This window comes from Eumetopias jubatus, unplaced genomic scaffold, assembly GCF_037043125.1.
Source record: "Eumetopias jubatus isolate StellerSeaLion01/CBP00866 unplaced genomic scaffold, mEumJub1_p1.0 scaffold_4, whole genome shotgun sequence".
Lineage (NCBI taxonomy): Eukaryota > Metazoa > Chordata > Mammalia > Carnivora > Otariidae > Eumetopias > Eumetopias jubatus.
In genome coordinates, this window is record NW_028274810.1 from 86,266,257 (window position 1) to 86,285,162 (window position 18,906).

At 48.2% G+C, this 18,906-nt stretch overlaps 2 protein-coding genes across 9 annotated transcripts in view; one reads left to right on the forward strand and one right to left on the reverse strand.

Annotated features, from left to right (window-relative positions):
* The window catches only part of EYA3 (EYA transcriptional coactivator and phosphatase 3), a 122,898-nt gene extending 112,479 nt beyond the window's left edge, over nt 1–10,419 (forward strand). For all 7 annotated transcript variants that reach the window (XM_088022539.1, XM_088022540.1, XM_028113625.2 and 4 more), the window contains 2 exons: nt 4,561–4,661; nt 6,680–10,419. In XM_088022539.1, the coding sequence (XP_087878665.1) occupies nt 4,561–4,661; nt 6,680–6,760 (182 nt within the window). In that variant the 3' untranslated portion in view covers nt 6,761–10,419. The remainder of the gene's footprint in view (nt 1–4,560; nt 4,662–6,679) is intronic.
* A 2,646-nt stretch (nt 10,420–13,065) lies between these two features.
* Nucleotides 13,066–18,746, reverse strand: XKR8 (XK related 8). Of its 2 annotated transcripts, none has more exons than XM_028114004.2 (3): nt 18,377–18,746; nt 15,983–16,203; nt 13,066–14,375 (listed from the first exon to the last, which is right to left on the reverse strand). In XM_028114004.2, the coding sequence occupies exons 1-3, from the start codon at nt 18,667–18,669 to the stop codon at nt 13,666–13,668; spliced, it is 1,224 nt and encodes a 407-aa protein (XP_027969805.1). In that variant the 5' UTR covers nt 18,670–18,746; the 3' UTR covers nt 13,066–13,665. The 2 variants fall into 2 exon arrangements, with proteins under 2 accessions (XP_027969805.1, XP_027969806.1); XM_028114005.2 differs by having other exon boundaries at nt 15,983–16,179; nt 18,377–18,745.
* Between the last annotated feature and the right edge of the window lie 160 nt (nt 18,747–18,906).

The window sequence follows — 18,906 nt, forward strand, 5'->3', positions numbered from 1 at the left end:
TTTTGCTTGTTAATTCATATACAAAATCTGTAAAGAACTGTATATTATTAAGCAGCAAACAACATATTAGAAAAGTAGGCAGAAACCTTGGAACAGTCAGTTTGCAGAAGAGGAAACTCAGGTCACCAGTAAGCATATGGAAAGTTCCTTAACCTCAGCAATTAAGGATATGCAGATTAAAGTGTGTTGCATTTCCCTGTTTATCAGATTGACAGAAATTTAAGTCTGACAGTGCCAAAGTTTGTCAAGGAAATGGGAACACTTACTCTGCAAATGGAGATAGCCCTTTTTTAAGATTTTATTTTTAAGTAATCTCTACTTCCAACGCGGGGCTCAAACCCACAACCCCAAGATCAAGAGTTGCATACTTGGGGTGCCTGGGTGGCTCAGTCATTAAGTGGCTGCCTTCGGCTCCTGTCATGATCCTGGGGTCCTGGAATCAAGCCCCACATCGTGCTCCCTGCTCTGCGGGAAGCCTGCTTCTCCCCTCCCACTCCCCCTGCTTGTGTTCTCGCTGTGTCTCTCTCTATGTCAAATAAATAAAATCTTAAAAAAAAAAAAAAAGTTGCATGCTCTACTAACTGACCCAGCCATGCACCCCTGGATATAGCCCTTTTTGGAGAGTAGTTTGTCAATGTCTAGTAGTTTGAGATGTGCATAACCCTATGATCAAGCAACTCCACTTTTAGATAAATACACTTTAGTTCAGGGGTCTGCAGACTATAACTGACTTGCCAGATTCTGCCCACTGCCTGTTTTTGTAAAATTTTATTGAAGCATAGCCATGTCAAGTCATTTCCATAGCTACTTTCACACTGTAGTTAGCAGCGTCCAGTAGTTGCAACAGAGATCATAGAAGCCACAAAGCCTGGAATATTTACTACCTGACTCTTTACACAGAAAGTTGGCCCACCCCTGCCCTTGAGTAGTTCTCAGGTGCACAAGGAGAGATGTGTGAGGATTTTTTTGATGCCGCATTGTTCATAATAGAATGTAATTGGAAATAGCCTCTCTGTAAACCTGTCCATGAAAAGAAAATTGATAGATGTATCCAAACAATGGAATGCTATATGGCAGTTAAAAGTGAATGAACTAAAACTATATACATCCATAAGGATTAATATGAAAAACAATGTTCAACACAAAAAACACAGGGCAGATAGATATGTATAGTGTGTATCATTTATCTAAAGGCCAAAAATGTTCACAACCATATACCGTATATTGTTTATGGATATATACTCACAGAGAGAAAGGAAGGGTCAACAGGTAGGGGTACACAGGAAATCAAATAAATCTGTGGTATCTCATTCTTATTTTTTTATCTAAAACAACTATAAAATATTACAATTTGACAAAAGTGGGTTGGCAGTAGGTATACAGGAATTTATTTTTATTCTCCTTTTTCTGTATTTTGAATTACTTTCATTTACAAGGGATTGGGGGAACCCACCCCTCTTCATGTTTTGCTCTCGCTGCCACTGCTTCACTATGCATTTCATAACTGAGAGCACGCACTAAGCCTTTCACACCTGAAAGGTAGATTTTCTGTAGTTCTTGTTACAGTGAGTCCTGACACCCAAAGCCTCATCAAACTAATGGGAATGATTTTATTCCCTTCAACAGTACGTGTGTTTATTTGGTAATTTTTCTCAATCTCATTTCATCCAGAGCTAATTTGCAAAGCTATAGGTTCCTGGCACCTTGGTAACTACAGTGAGAGACTTGAGGCTTTCCTTGATAGAACTGTGAAATGGGAGCAAGGAGAAGACATTTGATTTCAGCGTTATGGTTCTCTTAGTGGCCACTCTGTTATCTTGGACATTAAAAAGAATTCTCAAAATTGTTTCTGAAAATCTCAGAAGTATTTTTGATAGGGGAAGCCCAGAAACCGAATATTCTCCAAATGCTTATTCGTTGGTCTTGCACTTACAGATTCAGTTGTTTGACATTTGGTTAGTTGAGTGATCATTGGCCATATCCTCCTGAATGGAAAGCTCATCTTCAGGATTGTTTTGAGAGTGTAAAATGGAGGAAATATATTTACCAACAATATGGGAGTCATTTTTTTATGTAGCTACTTCTTCACTGTGAGCTGTTAATAATTCTCCCTGTCTCTTAATCCTTTTAGAGGAGACATTCCTAAATGTATTTCATCCTTGATCATTACATGTCATGACAATGAAAAACTTTTTATGTCCTTGTCCTCTGAATATGAGACATTCCTGGGGCATCTGGGTGGCTCAGTCAGTTAGGTGTCCTGCCTTCAGCTCAGGTCATGATCTCGGGGTCCTAGGATCATGCCCTGCATCGGGCTCCCTGCTCATCTCCCTCTCTCTCTGCCGCTCCCCTTGCTTGTGCTCTCTCACTCTCTCTCTGTCAAATGAATGAATAAAATATTTCTTAAAAATAAATATGAGGCATTCCCTTTATTAAGTCTGAGGAAAAAGGTCTAAAACCTGACTGACTTAAGGTTCTTTTCTATAGACAGATCATAAAGTAGATTGGGCCTGGCAGAGGTTGGCTTAGGTTATAGGATGTAATATTTGCCATGGAATTAGACAAACAACTCTTCAACACTTTGAACATAATAAGAATTTATTAGTTGAACTATTTAATATATGAATTGGAGCTCAAGACATGGACTGCAGTCATCTACCGAATCATTTATGAGATTAATATGCATTTATTCTGCAAACATTGACTGCATTGCCTGATTTGAATGTTGGGCATGATGATGCTATTGTAAAATGTTAGCACCAAAAGGGATCTGTGCTAAGTGCGCCTGAGCCAAGCTTTTTATTACAAGCGGGAGACTGAAGGCCAAAGTGGACTAGGTGTTTGGTCCAGGTGACTAGCTCATCTGGGTTGAGGTGCCAGTTGGGCTAGGGATTTCAGAGACTTGCAGTTGCTCAGACGTGTCAAGTGGGACTTCTGAGTATGGGTAGATAGGTTCTTGTCAATTATGGTAGTTGTCTCATTCATGTATTTATATATTTATTACAACAATTTTCCAGCAGATGGCAGTCAAGTGCCTGAGGAAGAGGCATGTTTTTCTTATTCACACAGGAACCCTGGTGCTAATGAGAAGGTTAATGGAGCAGGATGAAGAAGGAAGCAGAGTTAGGACCTTGTTTAACTGAAGAAGGTGGTAGAAACAGGGAAATAAAGTATAAGATGGTGAAGAAAGAGCAAGGGAAATCATTTCCCTTTTATTTATACAAATAAAATGTCTTTCCCACAGCAGTATTATCTGTGCGTGTTTCCGCTGTGTTCCAGATGTGATTTGAATTTTGATACACTGCCATGTTTCTCAGCTGCCTGCAGTGGATTGAAATCACCCTTTCCCAAGGTCAACTTCAGAGATACACTGTCTCAGTTGCAGTTACAGCGTATAATAGACATTCTGGATGTGACAGGTTTACTGCCATATTCATTGGTACTCTGGGGCTGTTCCCCCCACTGAAAGACCTAAGACCCAAGCCTAGGACTGTTTCTGGAAAATGAAGAATTGAAGGAAAATGGCTGTTTGCTTGTTTCTTGTTACTAACAAGAAATCAGGACCTTATGCTTCCACCTTTTTTTTCCTGCACTAAAACAGTTACCCTCTGAAATCATCCTTTCATCATGGCAAGATAGCCTGACCCTAAATTGGAGCCTGCACTTGATCTTAGCCAAAAGGCTGAGAAGTGATTAGATTGGAGCCTGGAGCCCAGAGTGTAGCTACTAGCTTGTTTTTGATCTGGGACAAGTAACTAACTAATCCTTTCAATCCCATTTTCATCTTTACAGTAGGGAATGGTACCCCTCTCACTGGATTATTTTGAGAGTTCATTAAAGGAATATCTCTGTAAGCTATAACATACAGGAGATATGGAAGAGGGAGGTGGTATCCCAGCTCTCACACTGCCTAGGCCCCTTTGCTTCCTATTTATAAAAATGCCCACACTAAGGGGCGCCTGGGTGACTCCATCAGTTAAGCATCCAGCTCTTTTTTTTTTTTTTTAAGATTTTATTTATTTATTTGACAGAGAGAGACACAGCGAGAGACAGAACACAAGCAGGGGGAGTGGGAGAGGAAGAAGCAGGCCTCTTGTGGAGCAAGGAGCCCGATGGAGGGCTCGATTCCAGGACCCTGGGATCATGACCTGAGCCGAAGGCAGCCGCTTAACCAACTGAGCCACCCAGGCACTCCATAAGTGTCCAACTCTTGATCTCAGCTCAGGTCTTGATCTCAGGGTTGTGAGTTCAAGCCCCACCCTGGGTGTGGAGCCTACTTAAAAAACAAAACAAAACAAAAAAATTCCCCACACTTATTAAAATAAGAACCTAAAAAGCACAATGCTTAGAAAGTCTTGTCTTAATAGCACAATTTCACATTCTTTGGGCAGCAGGCCTGCTGGATCTCTAGCTGCCACCCCCACTCCCCACCAGACAAACTACATGGGCTGTCACTTGTTTTTTCTAAGCCTACGCAGGTGAACCAGCAGCAGCCCTTTTCTTTGGTGTTGAAAAAAGGTGGGGAGAATGTCCTAATGGGAAATTTCTTTTTCTCATCAGGTAAGGAGAGCTGCTTTGAGAGAATTGTGTCTAGGTTTGGAAAGAAAGTCACATATGTAGTGATTGGAGATGGACGAGATGAAGAAATTGCAGCCAAACAGGTAACCATGGTAAAGAGAATAGTCCATGTGGGAATGCATCAAACAATTAGAAAAATGGTAAAAGTCAGAAATCTTAGGAATCTTGTGCATTTATAGTGTTTTCTTGTCCTGTTTTTCTTTAAAGAAAGATGTTCATTTTTCCCCGAAATAGAGTTTTCCCTATAAGTTGTTAGATCCTTCCTTTCCCCCTCCTCCCTGCCACTCAGAAATCTTAAAATATTTGAGCGCTACTGTAGGGACCCCCATCATTAAACCTGATACAGGCCCCATCTGCCGTCTTCATCTTAGAGGGCAATGCCTTCCCAAGAGCATGAGACTTCACTACAAAAAGGCAAATCAGTCTGACTTTTTCAGGCTTTAGATTCTCAAAAAGCCAGTACAATCAAGTGAAAGTTGTTTAGATGAAGTCCTTCCTGCTTTCGAGCCCAGAAAAGATTGTTCTGCTGTTAACGTCCTCACTGTGCAGGTCCCAACTCCAGGCCACCTCATCTCACTACAGGAAACAGTAGATGAAAGAGTCTTGACTGTGGAATCTAAATTAAATTGGGTCACCTCTCCTCCATTGATTAGCTGTGTGACTTTGGACAGTTTACTTCTCCTCTTTGAGTTTCCTCATCTGTGTTTATTAAATGGATCTACAGAAGTTCTTTTCCTCTGCCTGGTTTCCTTCCAGCAACTCTATTTCTTACATTTGGAGGTAGAGGTTGCCAGCTAGGACCAGCTGTCCTGATTTCTTCAGTTAATGTAAATATTCAACTACTAATAAACTGTGAGATTGGTAATTGGGTGGCATTATTACCTCATTATGTTTTCATGTACTATTTTATGTAGCAATTCAAGGACCTTTATTTTTTTTCATGTGTTATCTTTGAGGCTTTGATTCTGAGGTACTTGTTGCCCTCTGGGGGGGAGGAGGGGGAAGAAGACACTAGTGGATGGAGGCAACACTGCTGCTTGGTTTGAAGAAGGGAGTCGGGGAGATAGAGAACAATTAAGTCATTAGCGGAGTTGGGGCCGCTAAGCTGATGCCTATAATCATCTACCACAGAATACACCCATTGGAACATGCCTTAGAGCTCTATCCAGTTCAGCCTCTACCCTGTGAGGGACCTTTTCTCCAGCCCCTTTCCCAGAAGACTTCCTAGTCCTTGCTTGAATAAACCCAAGGATGGGGAAACTGCTTCCTGTGTCGTGTTCTACTGTGGCGTCATCCAAGCTGTTAGGATGGTCCTCCTTCCACTGAACTCAAACTTGTATCTCTAACTTTCATATCCTGGTCGTCCGAGTCCTGAGTATGATGTAACAAGTCTGTTTCCTGTTCTGTATATTAAAAGCCTTTTAAATATTATGGGTGAGCAGCCTGCTTGAGAAACACTGAGCTTAGTGCCAAAAGAACTGTTGTAAAACTTCAGTATTTCGGGTAACTTGCAAGCAGTGTGAGCAAAACGATCAGTAAAGCTAATCCCCTTCGGCTTCATAGAACATGGTTTCCAACACTCCGATTTTTCAAATTCCTTCTTTAAAATGTGGCTTCTATAACAGCACACAGTATTCTGGACATGATTTTGACAACATGGTAAATGGGATTATTATTTCTTAGATCTGTGTATTCTGCATCTTAGTCGTGAACAAGATTTGGGCTTTGTAGAAACTTACAGAAACTTTGTCTGAAACGTATAGAAAACTGACCATCTTTAAGAAAATGTAATATATTAATAGTAATTTCTTATGTGGGTCATTTTATTTGATCCTAAAGACCCTGTATAATGGCTAGAACACACCCAAAAGCACAGTTAGCACAAAAGACCTGATAAAAATCTCTCCCATTTGTAAAGTGTCCTCTAGCGTACAAAGTCCTTATACATATGACTTACTGATCTTTAATAACAGCCCTATAAGGCGGGCAGGAGTAGAGAGTGTTACCAAGTATCTTGGGGAGAGGAAGAGGTATATAGGTAAGTATCAGCTCCCAAAAGAGGTTGGGTTAGTCAACTATCAACTATCCCCCTGTCTTCCAGCACAACATGCCTTTCTGGAGAATCACCAACCATGGAGACCTAGTGTCCCTCCACCAGGCTTTGGAACTTGATTTTCTCTGAGAACTGGAATGAAGACCCTTCCCCGTGAGCTCCTTTTCACTCCTGAAGGGAGCTAGAGACCGGAACCATCTGGGAACTCTCTCTCTCTCTCTGTCTCTGTCTCCGTTTCTGTCTCTGTCTCTGTGTGTGTCTCTCTCTCTCTTTCTCCATGGAATGCTGGCGAGAACACAATCAGAACCAACAGCTGCAAGGGACGAAGCTTATTTTTGCTAAGAGTGAGCTGCAGCCCTGTGTTCATCCTCGTACAGAGGCAGGAGACAGTTGGATTGAGAGAACAATAGACTCACCGCAGCTACAGTGCTTTTAATTCTTCTGTTTTTTATTTCGTTTTATTTTGTTTCAAAAAATGAAGAAAAGAAAAGGAAGTTCTTGGGGCAGAGTTGCACTCTTAGTTTGTGCCCAGTTTGAGAACTGCTCTGAACTTGAGGGAACAGGATAAATGTGGCAGACTTTTGTGATACCATCTCTTGCAGTCTTTGTAATCTCCTTAGCTCTAGAACATATTCCCAGGGAATGTATATGTTATTTTTATAGTTAAGGGTCTGGTCTCTGAAGCAGGTTTTCCCTCCTTTCTTTTTCTAGCAAGAAAGGGGTGTGTAAAGTTTCCTTGGAAAATAGCAGTTGAAATATCTAAAATACCTCTCTGTGACAGTAGCACCTCTAGCTGCCCCAGCGGTCTGCTCTCTAGGGTGGTTTCCTTCCCGTTCTTCCACCTCCTAGTTTGCTGAACTGTGGGGCACTGGACACTGATAACTTTAGACTTTGGTATTTCCCATCCTAGAAGCCTTAGTCCCCTTTCCAATCCCTGCCCCCCTTCAACCAAATGGCACAGCCCTAGAAACTCCCTCTCTTAAGATGTAAATTCTAAACCTTCAGCTAGACTTTTATTCAAAGACTGTGTCCCAGAGGGCTTACCTCCCAACTGGAGGGAAAGGACTAAGGCTTCTTAGGAATTTCTGCTTCTTTGGCTCTTGAGACAAGAAGAGTCCACCTTTTCCTCCTGCCGAGAAGCACCCGTCCCCAGCAGATGCTCACCCTGCAGCCTTCTCTGCCTTCTTAGTCATCAGTACTAAACTCTTGCCCCTTTCCTGCCCTCTGTACCTCACATCCGCCTCCATGCAGCTCTGGCCAGTCCCTCGGCTTTGGACCCAAGAAGTTAAATCAAGTCTGAGAACAGACTCATAACTACATTTGACTTCCTTTGAAGCCCTTAAGCCAAGAAAGGTATTTTGGGCATATATTTACCCAAATCTCTTCCTGAAACTGAAGAACAGATTGCTATGATCAAAACCCACTTTTCCCATGGAACACCCTTCCTGCTTCTCAAATCCCATTCTAAAATGGGAAACCAGAAGGCCAGAAAGACTTTCCTGATTTAAACAAGGGTGCTGGGACCCCACTCCATGCCTGAAAATTGAATCCTGGGCTAAATGCAGGAACGTCTCTCACCCTGACCTCTAGGAAGATTGGTGGGCGCCAGGCAACTAATCCCAGCCTTACAGTCCAGCTGTGTTGTGGATGCTCCATCCCTCCAAGACAAACGTGGGCATCTGCTCAGGCGGGGTTAACTTCCTAGAGCTGAGGAAGTTGAGCCTCTCCCCGGCTGCCTGGAGAGGTGATCATATAAGCACCTCAGGTGTGCAGTCTGGGTCCTCAGTAGGAGGCATCCCTTGACCAACCCCAGCTGTAATTGCTTGCCCCCAGAGATTCTGGGTATCCATTTCCAGAAATGTTGCGGCACAAAGGGGCCAGGCTCCTTCCAACGCCAGACCACCCGAATGGCAGCAGAGAAAAACTGATAGACACGTTCCTTCCGAATTGACTGAGAAAATGCTCCATTACTCATAATTTTAGGGAAGCAGTTTTTGGGAAGGAGCTGAAGTCAGTGCTCATTACTTAGCTGCCTCTCTGACCTTGCCGCCTCTGGCAGGTGGGGAAGAGATGGGGCAGGTAGTCGGAGGCCAACCTTCCATGGTCTGAGTTCGGCATAGTTGTCCACATGCTGCTTTGCCTTGCTTGATAATTGATCTTAGAAAGCTCTATGACGGGCCTTTCTTCCAGGCCCCAAGCTCTCCCCATACTGGCGGTGTAACTGTTGGTTCCCTGCACTGGACATAGGCCACCTGGTTGGTGCTGTACTTCAGGCCTGTGAGGCTGTGGAGTGGTACCCCCGTCCCGCACACAGGGCCACACACAAACACTTCCCTCTCCCTGCCCTTTGGGAGAAGCTCTCTATCCCTGAGTTGGACTCCTCTTTCAACGGCATTTCCCTCACTCCCCCACCCCCGCCCTGACTGCCCAGCTTGGGTCTTTGCAAAAGGAACTTGAAATTGGTGAAGAGAGGTGGGGAAACTATACCGAGCAGAGCACTTCTGCTTTCTTCTGGTTGTTGCTGCCCTCATTATAGGACACACAGAAAATGAGAGCTCCTCAATTCCTCTTTTCCAAAATGAGTTATCCAGGGAACACAGCGTTCTTCTTTCACCCTGTGCTCCGGCACAAAGATCTAGAAAGGAAAATAAGTGGGTAGCACCAAGAGCTCTTGGAAGCTGAGGACAAAATGATACCGTGGGTCATTTCTTCAAGGGGAAGCCCTCTTTTACTAGCAAGTGTCCCCATGAAATTAGCCACATGATGAGTCTTTCCCCCAGCCAGGCACTGTGGGTTCTAGAAGATGGGTCTGCACATTTCATGGTGAGGACTGTCTCTAGTGTGGGATCTGGAGTTGTCAGATGTGTCCTGGGTTTAAGAGGTGGCTTGACTTCCGAATGTAAAACTGACTGTGCCTTAGCATCACCCTGTCCAGTGCCCCTGGGGCAGCTGGTGGTGTCCAGGAGAATAGATGCCTGTTCCAGACTTCGATGCCTGTTTGGGCTTTTATTTAGTTTGGGATGTTCCTGTCTTCTGCTCTGCAAGTTGAGGGACAAAGCTAGTGTCCCAGGAGACTTGTGCCACAGCTTGTTCGCAGTTTATACAAACTCACTTTTCAAGCTCCAAGTAGAATCTGATTGGCAAACTCTAGCTGCAGCATATGGAGCATCTAGATGTTCACTACCTTGAATGGGTGTCAGTGCCACTGAACCAAGGGGGACGGGGAGAGGGGCAGGGCCACATTCTTCTCTTCCTGGGAGGACAATGGTCTAAGCCAAGGATGGTGAGCTGGGGCCTTCCTCTCCTCACTCCTGTAGAAGAGGGACAGTTAGGGCCCTTCTTTAAGCAGGTTTCTACTTCTTACCACTAAATTGGCTTCCTTTTTCATCCAAAACTTGGGAGTCCCCAGATGTTCACACTTACAAAGAAGCCAAATCTGAATTCTGGGATTCTAAAATATCTTTAACTATGAGAGAAAAATGTAGTTCTGTCCCATCCCCAATTTGCAGGCCCTCTGTCCCTTCCTCTCCTCTGACTTAGCTCCAGCAAGCAAGGCTCCACGGCTAGTCCCTAATGCACTGACGGGAGCCGTCTCATTTAGGACAACTTCTACTCAAAACATGACCCTCTGGACTTCAGATGCCTCATTTAGCAGGAAAAGGCATTGAGCGGATTGGATATATTTATGTGACTGCGGGCATTCGTGGCTGTGTAGAGTCCTTGACCATAATGTTATATGTAATGGGAACTATCTTATAAACTTGAAAAAATAAAGTTTTTATTTTCTATACAGTTTGCTCCTGTGTCTTTTCTGAGTAGGATCAGCCCAGTTGCCCAGCTAAGTAGGCTCCTAAGTAGGGCTTCGTAAAAAAATCTTTAGAGCTCATTAGAAAGATGGCACCCTTCAATAACCCGGTCATTAATTTCATCAAAAATTAAGAACCATTTGGTATAAATAAATGTACATGTGGAAATAAATATTTTAAAATAACTTGCAAGGGAAAGTTTATTTCTTAATTGTTTCTAAAATCTATTGCTTTTTATTAAAGTTTAGGACTGGAATGATAAGAGGTCTCATTTGCTGTCAAATGTGCTGCAATTTAATTATTAAAGAGAAATCACTACCTTGCTGTGATGAGCTTAAAATGCAAAAGCAATAAAACTGACAAACTGATAATCAAACCTTGCTTGATTTGGCCTGATTTCCCGTCACGTCAACTACTTCTGCTCATTTCGTTTCTTCAGATTGGGTCTGACTGTCCCTCACTGGTCTGGAAAACAGTCGAGAATCCCTTTGCCTTTTATTCCAACGAAGGAGGACAGAATTCAGGTCTGGCTTCCAAGTACTATAAGATGTATTTTTCTCCAAATTAATTCCTCCTTAGAAAAGGGGGTTGCCTTGTATTCTAGGCATTAAATTTTTTTGTCATAAGGTACATATTTCGAACCACATCATAGCTGAAGCAAACTTATTAGTTGTTACATCTTTAACTTGGTCATAAGTACAAATACTGGAGTATTATTTGCTTTTCGAGCCCTACGAGTAAACATCTCCATCTCCCCTATAGTAAGTACAACATCTGCGCATTTCTCAAAAACCTTTTGCTGGCAGGTAAAAATTAGTAATCCAGGATGGTTTTAGTCTTCAAAAACAAGTTTCTTGACCTTTGAAAGAAATTCTTGATGGAAATCTTTTAAAAACTCTTTAATTCTATAAACTTTATATACAAACGAAGAAGCGACTGCTTCATTCCACAGATTTTAGGTGGTATGCCTTATATGTTGTTTCAATTTAATTACATATTACCATCATCTGACAGTTTCATTTAGCGATTACAGATGAGCGTTTAGCCAAAACATTAAAAGCACACATCTTTGGGATTTTTCTCCGGGAAAGTAGGGAATTGCCTAAAACACTGTGTCTTCTGTTTGAGCATATATGCCATCTCCCCGAACCTAATCTCTACGTATGACAGGAAGCTTGGAAAAGTCAACAGCACCAATATTTGTTTTAGTGAAACCCTTAGGACCTAAATCCGAGGCTGGGTTGGGCACTAAGCCCACCCTCTGGGGTCTCAACCCTTGATATTCTCAGTGACTTGGGAGAAACTATAATGATTTCACTTATGGATGTGTTTGTGTGTGTTTAAATGTATTCAATTAAAAGAATGGTCCTTTTATAATACTGTATATTATACCTCAATCAAAAAAAAGAAAAGGAATGATCCTTTCTCTAAGGCCATTATATCCTAGTAGGAGATGATGATGATAATAGATGGTAGTTTTTACTGCCTTTTTTTTTTTAATGTATTATTTGTTTCGAGGTACAGGTCTGTGATTCATCAATCTTAATACAATTCACAGCGCTCACCATTGTACATACCCTCTCCAATGTCCATCACCCAGCCACCCCATCCCTCCCATCCCCCTTCCACTCCAGCTTTACTGCCTTTTTGTTGTTGTTAAAATTAAGTCAGCACCCATGTTGGCCATATTACTGGTCCGTGAAATTCAAGTCTAGAAATCACTGGACGGGATGATCCTGGAAATCCTTCTGGCCTTACCTTTCTCTGCATGTCAAAAAGCACCAGCATCATCTCCCCAGGGCTCCCTCCACCCCGCCCCACCTCTGTCATCCTTGGCTCCAGGCCAGCATAGCTGTGCAAGCCTCCCACAAGCGTCCCGCCAGGCCCTGCTGATTTGGTCCCTGGGGTGGAGTGCATCTGCATGGTTCTCACCCTCCATCCTTGAGGGCTCAGTCAGTTTCTCAGGGAGGCCTTCCCGAGCCATGCCATACAGAACTAGAACTCCCACCCACAACATGCATTCACCCTCTCCCTGGGGGCCCTTCCCTACTTTATCTTTTACACTATCTCGAACAGTTCTGCTTATCCTGTTTATTGTGTCTCCACTAAAATGAGTAATAGAACGGAGACGATCCTGGCCCCCTCACAGGGAGGATTGCACCTTTTCCTTTTGTCTCCAGTGCCCTTTTCCTGTTCCCTGGTTTCCGCATACCACAGATCTTCCAGAGCAACAAAAGTTCCACCCCCCTGGCATCATGGCCCACATCCACATCCCCTATGTTGCCGCTTCGCTTACACCCTCCCTGAGCTCCCAGCACACGTACCTTTCTTCACCCGGCCTCTGCGATTCACTTCCTGGTACCAGAGGCGTTTTGTGGCTCCTGCCAGGCCTAGCAGCAAAGCCGGTTAGCAGCACACATGAGAGTGGGCCCAGATCTGGGTTCTGATGCCCACAGGTGACGACCAACCCCACAATGGCTTACCAGCTCCCGAAACTTGGAAAACAAGGTTGAGAACCAGCCCTCTTCTCTGGTCCCAGGGCCCTTACCAATTTTAAGGGTGGACTTCATGTCCCTGACCCTTCTTTCCAGGTGTCCTTGAATTCTGTAGATTAATGACACAACTAGGTTGGACGGTTTCATGAGGTTTTAATAATAATCTAATAATACTGTTAAACAAAAACAACACATACGTGTCCTTCACTTGCAAAGACATATATGCACACACGTTCTCTTCCTCTCACATAGACTCTGAGGTAGAAAGTGTACTGCCTAGAGTAGAAAAATACTCAACGGGCTGAGCCATGGCCCAGACCACAGGCTCACAAGCACTTGGTTGAAAGGTGGCCACTTGAGAGCAGGGCCAGAGACTGGGCCGGCAGCACTTAGGCCTTGGGGGGCTGACGGGGGCCACTAGCTGGACATCCCCGGCTTCCAGCATGACTGCCCGCTCAGGGGTAGCTGGAGAGAGTAAGGGATAAAGCTCAGGTGGCAGCTGATCTTGGTCCAGGCTCCAAGAATAGAATATTCCTGCCACAGTTGTTCTCATCTTGTTCTCATCCTCAAAGGCAGGCCTGTGTCCTTACTCAACTCTGGTCTCCAGTGCCTGGCACATCAGGCATCAAGTGCTTCCTGAGGGAATCCAGGCCCATAGCTGCATCATTAGCTTATCTTCTGCATTCTACCAGTTCATTCCATCTGTTCTGTGCCTGCCGGGTCGGGCCTCGCCTCAAAGGACCCCATTCTCCTCTCCCTTCTGTGGCAAAGCAGCCTCATCCCTAACCCTGGGGAAAAAGTTCCGAGCCAAGTGGGTCAAGCGCCTGTTGTGAGGCAGCCGACGCCCCTCGAGGGAGCAGACGTCCTGGGCCCCATCCACCTGGTCAGGCTCCCAGCGGCAGCTCGGGTGCAGCCAGCAGTAGTACACGAGCCGCAGAGCCAGGCCCAAGAGGAAGCAGATGCCACTCGCTGGCAGCAACATCTGCAGTGGGATCCCACTGGGCAGCCAGGTGACGTGAGTCAACCACGTGACCACCATGAGGACACTGTCACTCAGGAGGAACAGTAGGTGGATGGTGGCGCGGCCTCGGGTGCGGCCCTCGGCCACGTTGAACCAGGAGAAGTACAGAATGGTGGCCACAGTGGCCCGGTACAGCCACTCCGAGCAGGAGTCTGGCATGAAGTCTGTGCCCTGCAGCCAGACCCACGACAGCAGCACCAGCCACAGGCCCAGGAAGTGCAGGGCCACGTAGTGGGGGAAGAGAGCAGAGAAGAGGGCCACGGCCAGCACTCGGGGCCACAGCAGCAGCAGGTTCCACAGGAAGTAGAACACAGAGGAGCCCAGCCCCAGGCGCGACCTGGTGGGGAGGCAGGTGCGCAAGGCCCGGTGGTAGTCAAGCAGCGCCCACGAGATGCCCATGAAAGACGTGCAGATGCCGACCCCTGTGGAGAGGAAGCGGGCACAGGTGAGCCCTGCGGGCAGCTGGCCTGGCCCTCCCTAGAGGGCACAGGCACCACCCCAAGGCGCGTGTCAGAGACCCCGATGGCTGAAGGGGAACTGCAGCTGGAGAACACCTGTTCACACAACCGAAAACAGAGCCAGGGTTCAGCTAGGTTGGAGTGAGTCTGCCCTTCGCCGCAAGGCGTAACTTTTCAGATGCTAACACAATGAGATTCTTCCAGGATTGGCGGGGGGGTTGGGCTGTGCGACTTCCATACCCTCATCTGCACCCTTGTCACCCAGCATCGGGTGCCCCGGGCCCCTGGGCACACCCTGAGCACCGTCTAGGGCCCTGTAACCCGTCCTTTCCCAGAAGAACCCAAGCCTTTCTTGGCACTGAAAATCAGTAATCCTGGCTCCCTGTTTGTAGTCTCAGAAATGGAAGCAGGAAATCCCAGGGGTGGCAACCGGCCCATGGCGGAAGCTGCCCTCCAGGCCGGGAGGGCCAGGCCCTGCCACACAGATAGAACGTCCCGGCTCGGACTGGGCCCTCATCTTGATTTTTCCAACACTCGAAGTTTACGGTGGAGATCCTCTCCCACCTCCCGGACTAGAAGCACCAGGATCTCCAGGGAGGGGTGAAGGCAGCACTGGAATGTCTCTAGAATGCTCACTCCCCGGCCCTTTCCCACTGCGGTAGGTCGACAGATATTTACTGGGAGCCTGTTGTGGACCAGGAAGCCACCCCCACCCTGGGAGCAGATCTGGGGCAACGTCCTTTCTAACTAGCCCACATTAGGTCTCAGCGGGGCTGATATCCTTGCCGTTTGCCTCGTGTGCTGCATTCGCTGACTTGGACAAGCTTAGCCCACAATATCGGGCAGGCCAGGAGCACATGCCCTGTGAGCACCAGCCAGAATTTTCCCTAGAGTCACCCCCCCAGCCCACCCCACCCCACAGGGGACCTGTAACACCTCACCCCCTTCTGTCTGGGGTCTTAGCACACAGTCATTCTCTCCTGCCTTGTCTCTGAGCTCCTCCAGTGTACAAAACATTCTGCTCCCTTGGGGTCCCCAGCAGCCCAGTACCTGGCACATAATAGCAGCTAACTAAATGTTCGTGAAATAAAAAGTTAGGGAAATCTGTCTCTTCCCTCACTCCCTGCCTCCCCTGCACACACAGTGGAGACCGTCCCCAGGTAGCCCTGATCCTAGACACCCGTGGCGGCAAACAGACAAACAGAAGTATCTGCCCAGTGAGTGCTGTGTGCCCCGGTGATCACTTCTCTCTGCACCTCTTGCCTCTCGTGTCAGGTGGAGAGAAGAAAGAGCACCAGCCTCCAGGGCCGCTGTGCGTGTGAGCGGCATGACAGCGAGGCACTTGGCACGGTGCCCGGTGGGCGGCAGGCGCTCGGCCACCACGCCCGCCCGCACTCCATCTGTCCTCACTCGGAAGGCCAAGGAGCAACTTCCGAATTGAACACAGAGCTACCTAAGGGACATCCTCCTGTTTTCTAAGCAGCCTTGATCGAAGAGTGAAAACACTCCTGCCCTTCGCTGGAAGCCCCCCCACGCCATAAAGGGGGACTGGCCCCCGGTCCATCACTCACACTGGTAGGGCTCGGCCCGGCCGCTCTGCAACACGATGGCCAGCACCAGCGTGAGCTGTGGTGTCGTCTCCAAGAAGGTCTCGAAGAGCCGCAGCATGCTGATGTCCAGGGTTAGGAAGTCGGCATAAGCCAGGTCAAACTCGGAGGGCGCCTCCTGCTGCCACACCAGGAGCCCCTGCTGCAGCCCCTGCACACACCTAGGCAGGTGGGGTATGGATGCCCTGAGGGGCCAGGTTAGTGTCCGCTGTGCTCCACCTCCCCTCGCCCCGTGCCTAGATGCGGGCAGTCTCCACTCCAAGCTCGTCACTGACATGCTGTGGGGCCCTGGGCACGAGTGACTTAACCTCGCCGAACTCGTTCTTCATCGTAAAATGGGGATTGGTACCAACTACCACCGCCCGGGCTGGCCAGGATGCCCTGGGGTCATCACAAACCCTGTTCCATTTACTCCTTACAACACCCCCATTTGACACATGGGGAAACAAGACCAAAGAGCTAATAAATGGTAGAAACAGGATTCAGACCCAAAGCTGTGTGAATTTCAAAGGCATACTATGAAACTGCCCCAGGTGGTAGTTCTCAAATTTTAGCAAGCCTAGGATTTTCTTAGGACCCTGTGGGGGAAAGGGGAGCCATTGAGAGCTTCTGGGCACAGGCAGGATAGGTCGGACTGTGCTGTAGAAAGATCTCTCTGGCCGTGGAGAAGTGGAAGGGGAAAGGGGTAAGACCGGAAGGAAGATCCATTTAAGAGGACTGTCCAGAGTGGTGGGCATGGAGACTGACACAGAGTTAAGGGAGTCCAGAGGTTGGACAGACAGGCCCGGGTGACCCACTGGCATGAGGGGGGCAGTGGAAGATGCACCCTGATCTCCCCCACCTGGAACTGATCTTAGCTGGCTATTGGGAGTTGAGCCCATTCACTCAGTGCCAATTCATTCATCAGAAATTTACGGTCACTTCCCCTGGAACTTAACAACACAAAAGAGTAGGGGGGCAGGCCCAGGTTGGGGCTCTCCCTCAGCAGGAGCCTCTGCCCCGGGTCCCCCAAGGCGCCTGCCTCTCTCTAGTCAAAGGCAGGAACAGAGACCCCATTTTCAAAACGAAAGTTCAGTAAAGCCTGCCTGCCTCATGCTCAGCAGAAATAGAAGGGAGGATGCATGACATAGTTATGAGTTCAGGGCTCCTTGAGGCCTGCCAGGACTGTAATAACTGCCCTCCTTCCTGCCCATTCGGCATTTTATCGAGGCCCGTGCAGTCCCTCAGGCAAAACTGCAACATTCAAAGATCCTCTTGTCCACTCCTAGAGGCTCAATGCAGCTTTGTCAAAGCAAGATCTGGAGAGAATCTGCAAAATAGATTCAAGAGCAGATCCTGGCTCCAGCCACCTCATCCCAACCCAGACCACATGGTGTCCTGACTCCATCGCTGATCCCTTGGTTTCAGCTTCTCCATCTCTAGAAGGTCCTGCCAGTTCTGAGAAGGAGTACAGCCTACACAGATTTTCTGGAACCCAGCCTGTGTCCAGCCCTGGCTGGCTCAGGGGACACGGATGAGTCAGACCCCATCGCTGCGCTCTTGTTTGCTCTAGGGGTGAGAGGGTAGGGAGGGGAGGAGGGGTTGAGAGAACAAGCTCTGCTCTGGGGGTCAGGGCTGCTGAAGATCCTGGGTGACCCCGGTAATTTGTTGAAGGCTTGCTCTGCGCCAAAGCAACTTATAGGTCTTATTTCGTTTAATTTCGTTTCATCCCTACCAAACAGAGGCAGGCGCAACAACCATCCCCACGGGAACAAGGAGTAAACTGAGACCCAGAGGGCTCAAGTAACTTGCCCAAGGCTCCACCCACAGCAAAAAGGAACATTTTTTGTATGAAACACATCACTGGTCTGCCATTACACTAGAGTCCACCAACAGCCAAGCACCAAGCTAGGCGCACTCGGCTCTTGCCTTCACTGCCCACAACAGGCCCGCCTGCCAGACCTGTCTCTACGTTCCTGCCGCCTTTTCACAGAGGAAACTGAGGCTTAGAGAAGACAGGAATGAGGCCACAGATGGTAAATTAGCTAGCACGGGAGCCCAGACAAGTCTGCCTCCAAGTCCTGTGCCTCCTTTTCTTCTCTGGGCTTCAGTTTCTGTCCCAGTGCCAGGGACGGTAGGGCTAGATGGGCTCTGAGGGCTCTCAGCCGGCCTCTCTTTCTACGGGGGGGGGGGGGGGGGGGCGGGGAGCTCACCTGTCAGCAGAATTGCCCACAAGGGCTTAACTTGCTCTTCTGGGCCCCCGATCCTCTCCTTCCCACCCCCTTCCCGGTGTCAGGGCTCTCCCCGGTGCTGGTAGCCCGGCCGCAGGTGCCGCTGGGCTCCGTTCCGTTTCCCTCTTCCCGAGGGCGTGGTGCTCACCTGTACAGGTAGCCCAGCTGCAAGAGATGCAGCAGCGCCAGGTAGCGGCCCGGGGGCTGCGGCGCGTGCAAGCCGGCGGGGTCGGCGCGCAACCAGACCCAGCTGAAGAGCTGCAGCGCGACCGAGGCGAGGCCCAGCAGCGCCAGCACCAGCGCGGCCCACAGGTAGCGGCCGCTGAGCACATACTGGCCCGCGGCCCACAGGTCGGCGCCCAGGTCGATCAGGAAGGCGGCGGTGCCCAAAAAGCCCAGGACCACGTCCCAGAGGAGCGCGGCGCGGGGCAACCAGGGCATGACCCGCCAGCCTCGCCCCCTCCCTCTCCTCTAGGCTCCGGACCCGCCCTCCCCGCCCGGGGTCGCCGCGGCAGGAAGGAGGCGGGCGCAGCCCTAAGGGCCTCCCAGGGCCCGGGCCTCCTGGGCGGGACTTCCCCGTCCCGCCCTGTCCGGGGAGGAGCAAGGCCCCGCGGACCCCGCGGCTAGGGGCGCCGGTGCTCCCCACCTGTGGCCGTCTGCGCCCCAGAAGGCCGCCCC

Excerpts from the sequence above, each read along its gene's own strand:
- XKR8 (XM_028114004.2), bottom strand. The coding sequence starts at position 18,669 with ATGCCCTGGTTGCCCCGCGCCGCGCTCCTCTGGGACGTGGTCCTGGGC. Across the intron at positions 16,204-18,376 it reads CAGCTGGGCTACCTGTACAG|GGCATCCATACCCCACCTGC; the intron begins GTGAGCACCACG and ends CTGGCCCCTCAG. Across the intron at positions 14,376-15,982 it reads CCGGGCCGAGCCCTACCAGT|GGGTCGGCATCTGCACGTCT; the intron begins GTGAGTGATGGA and ends TCCTCTCCACAG.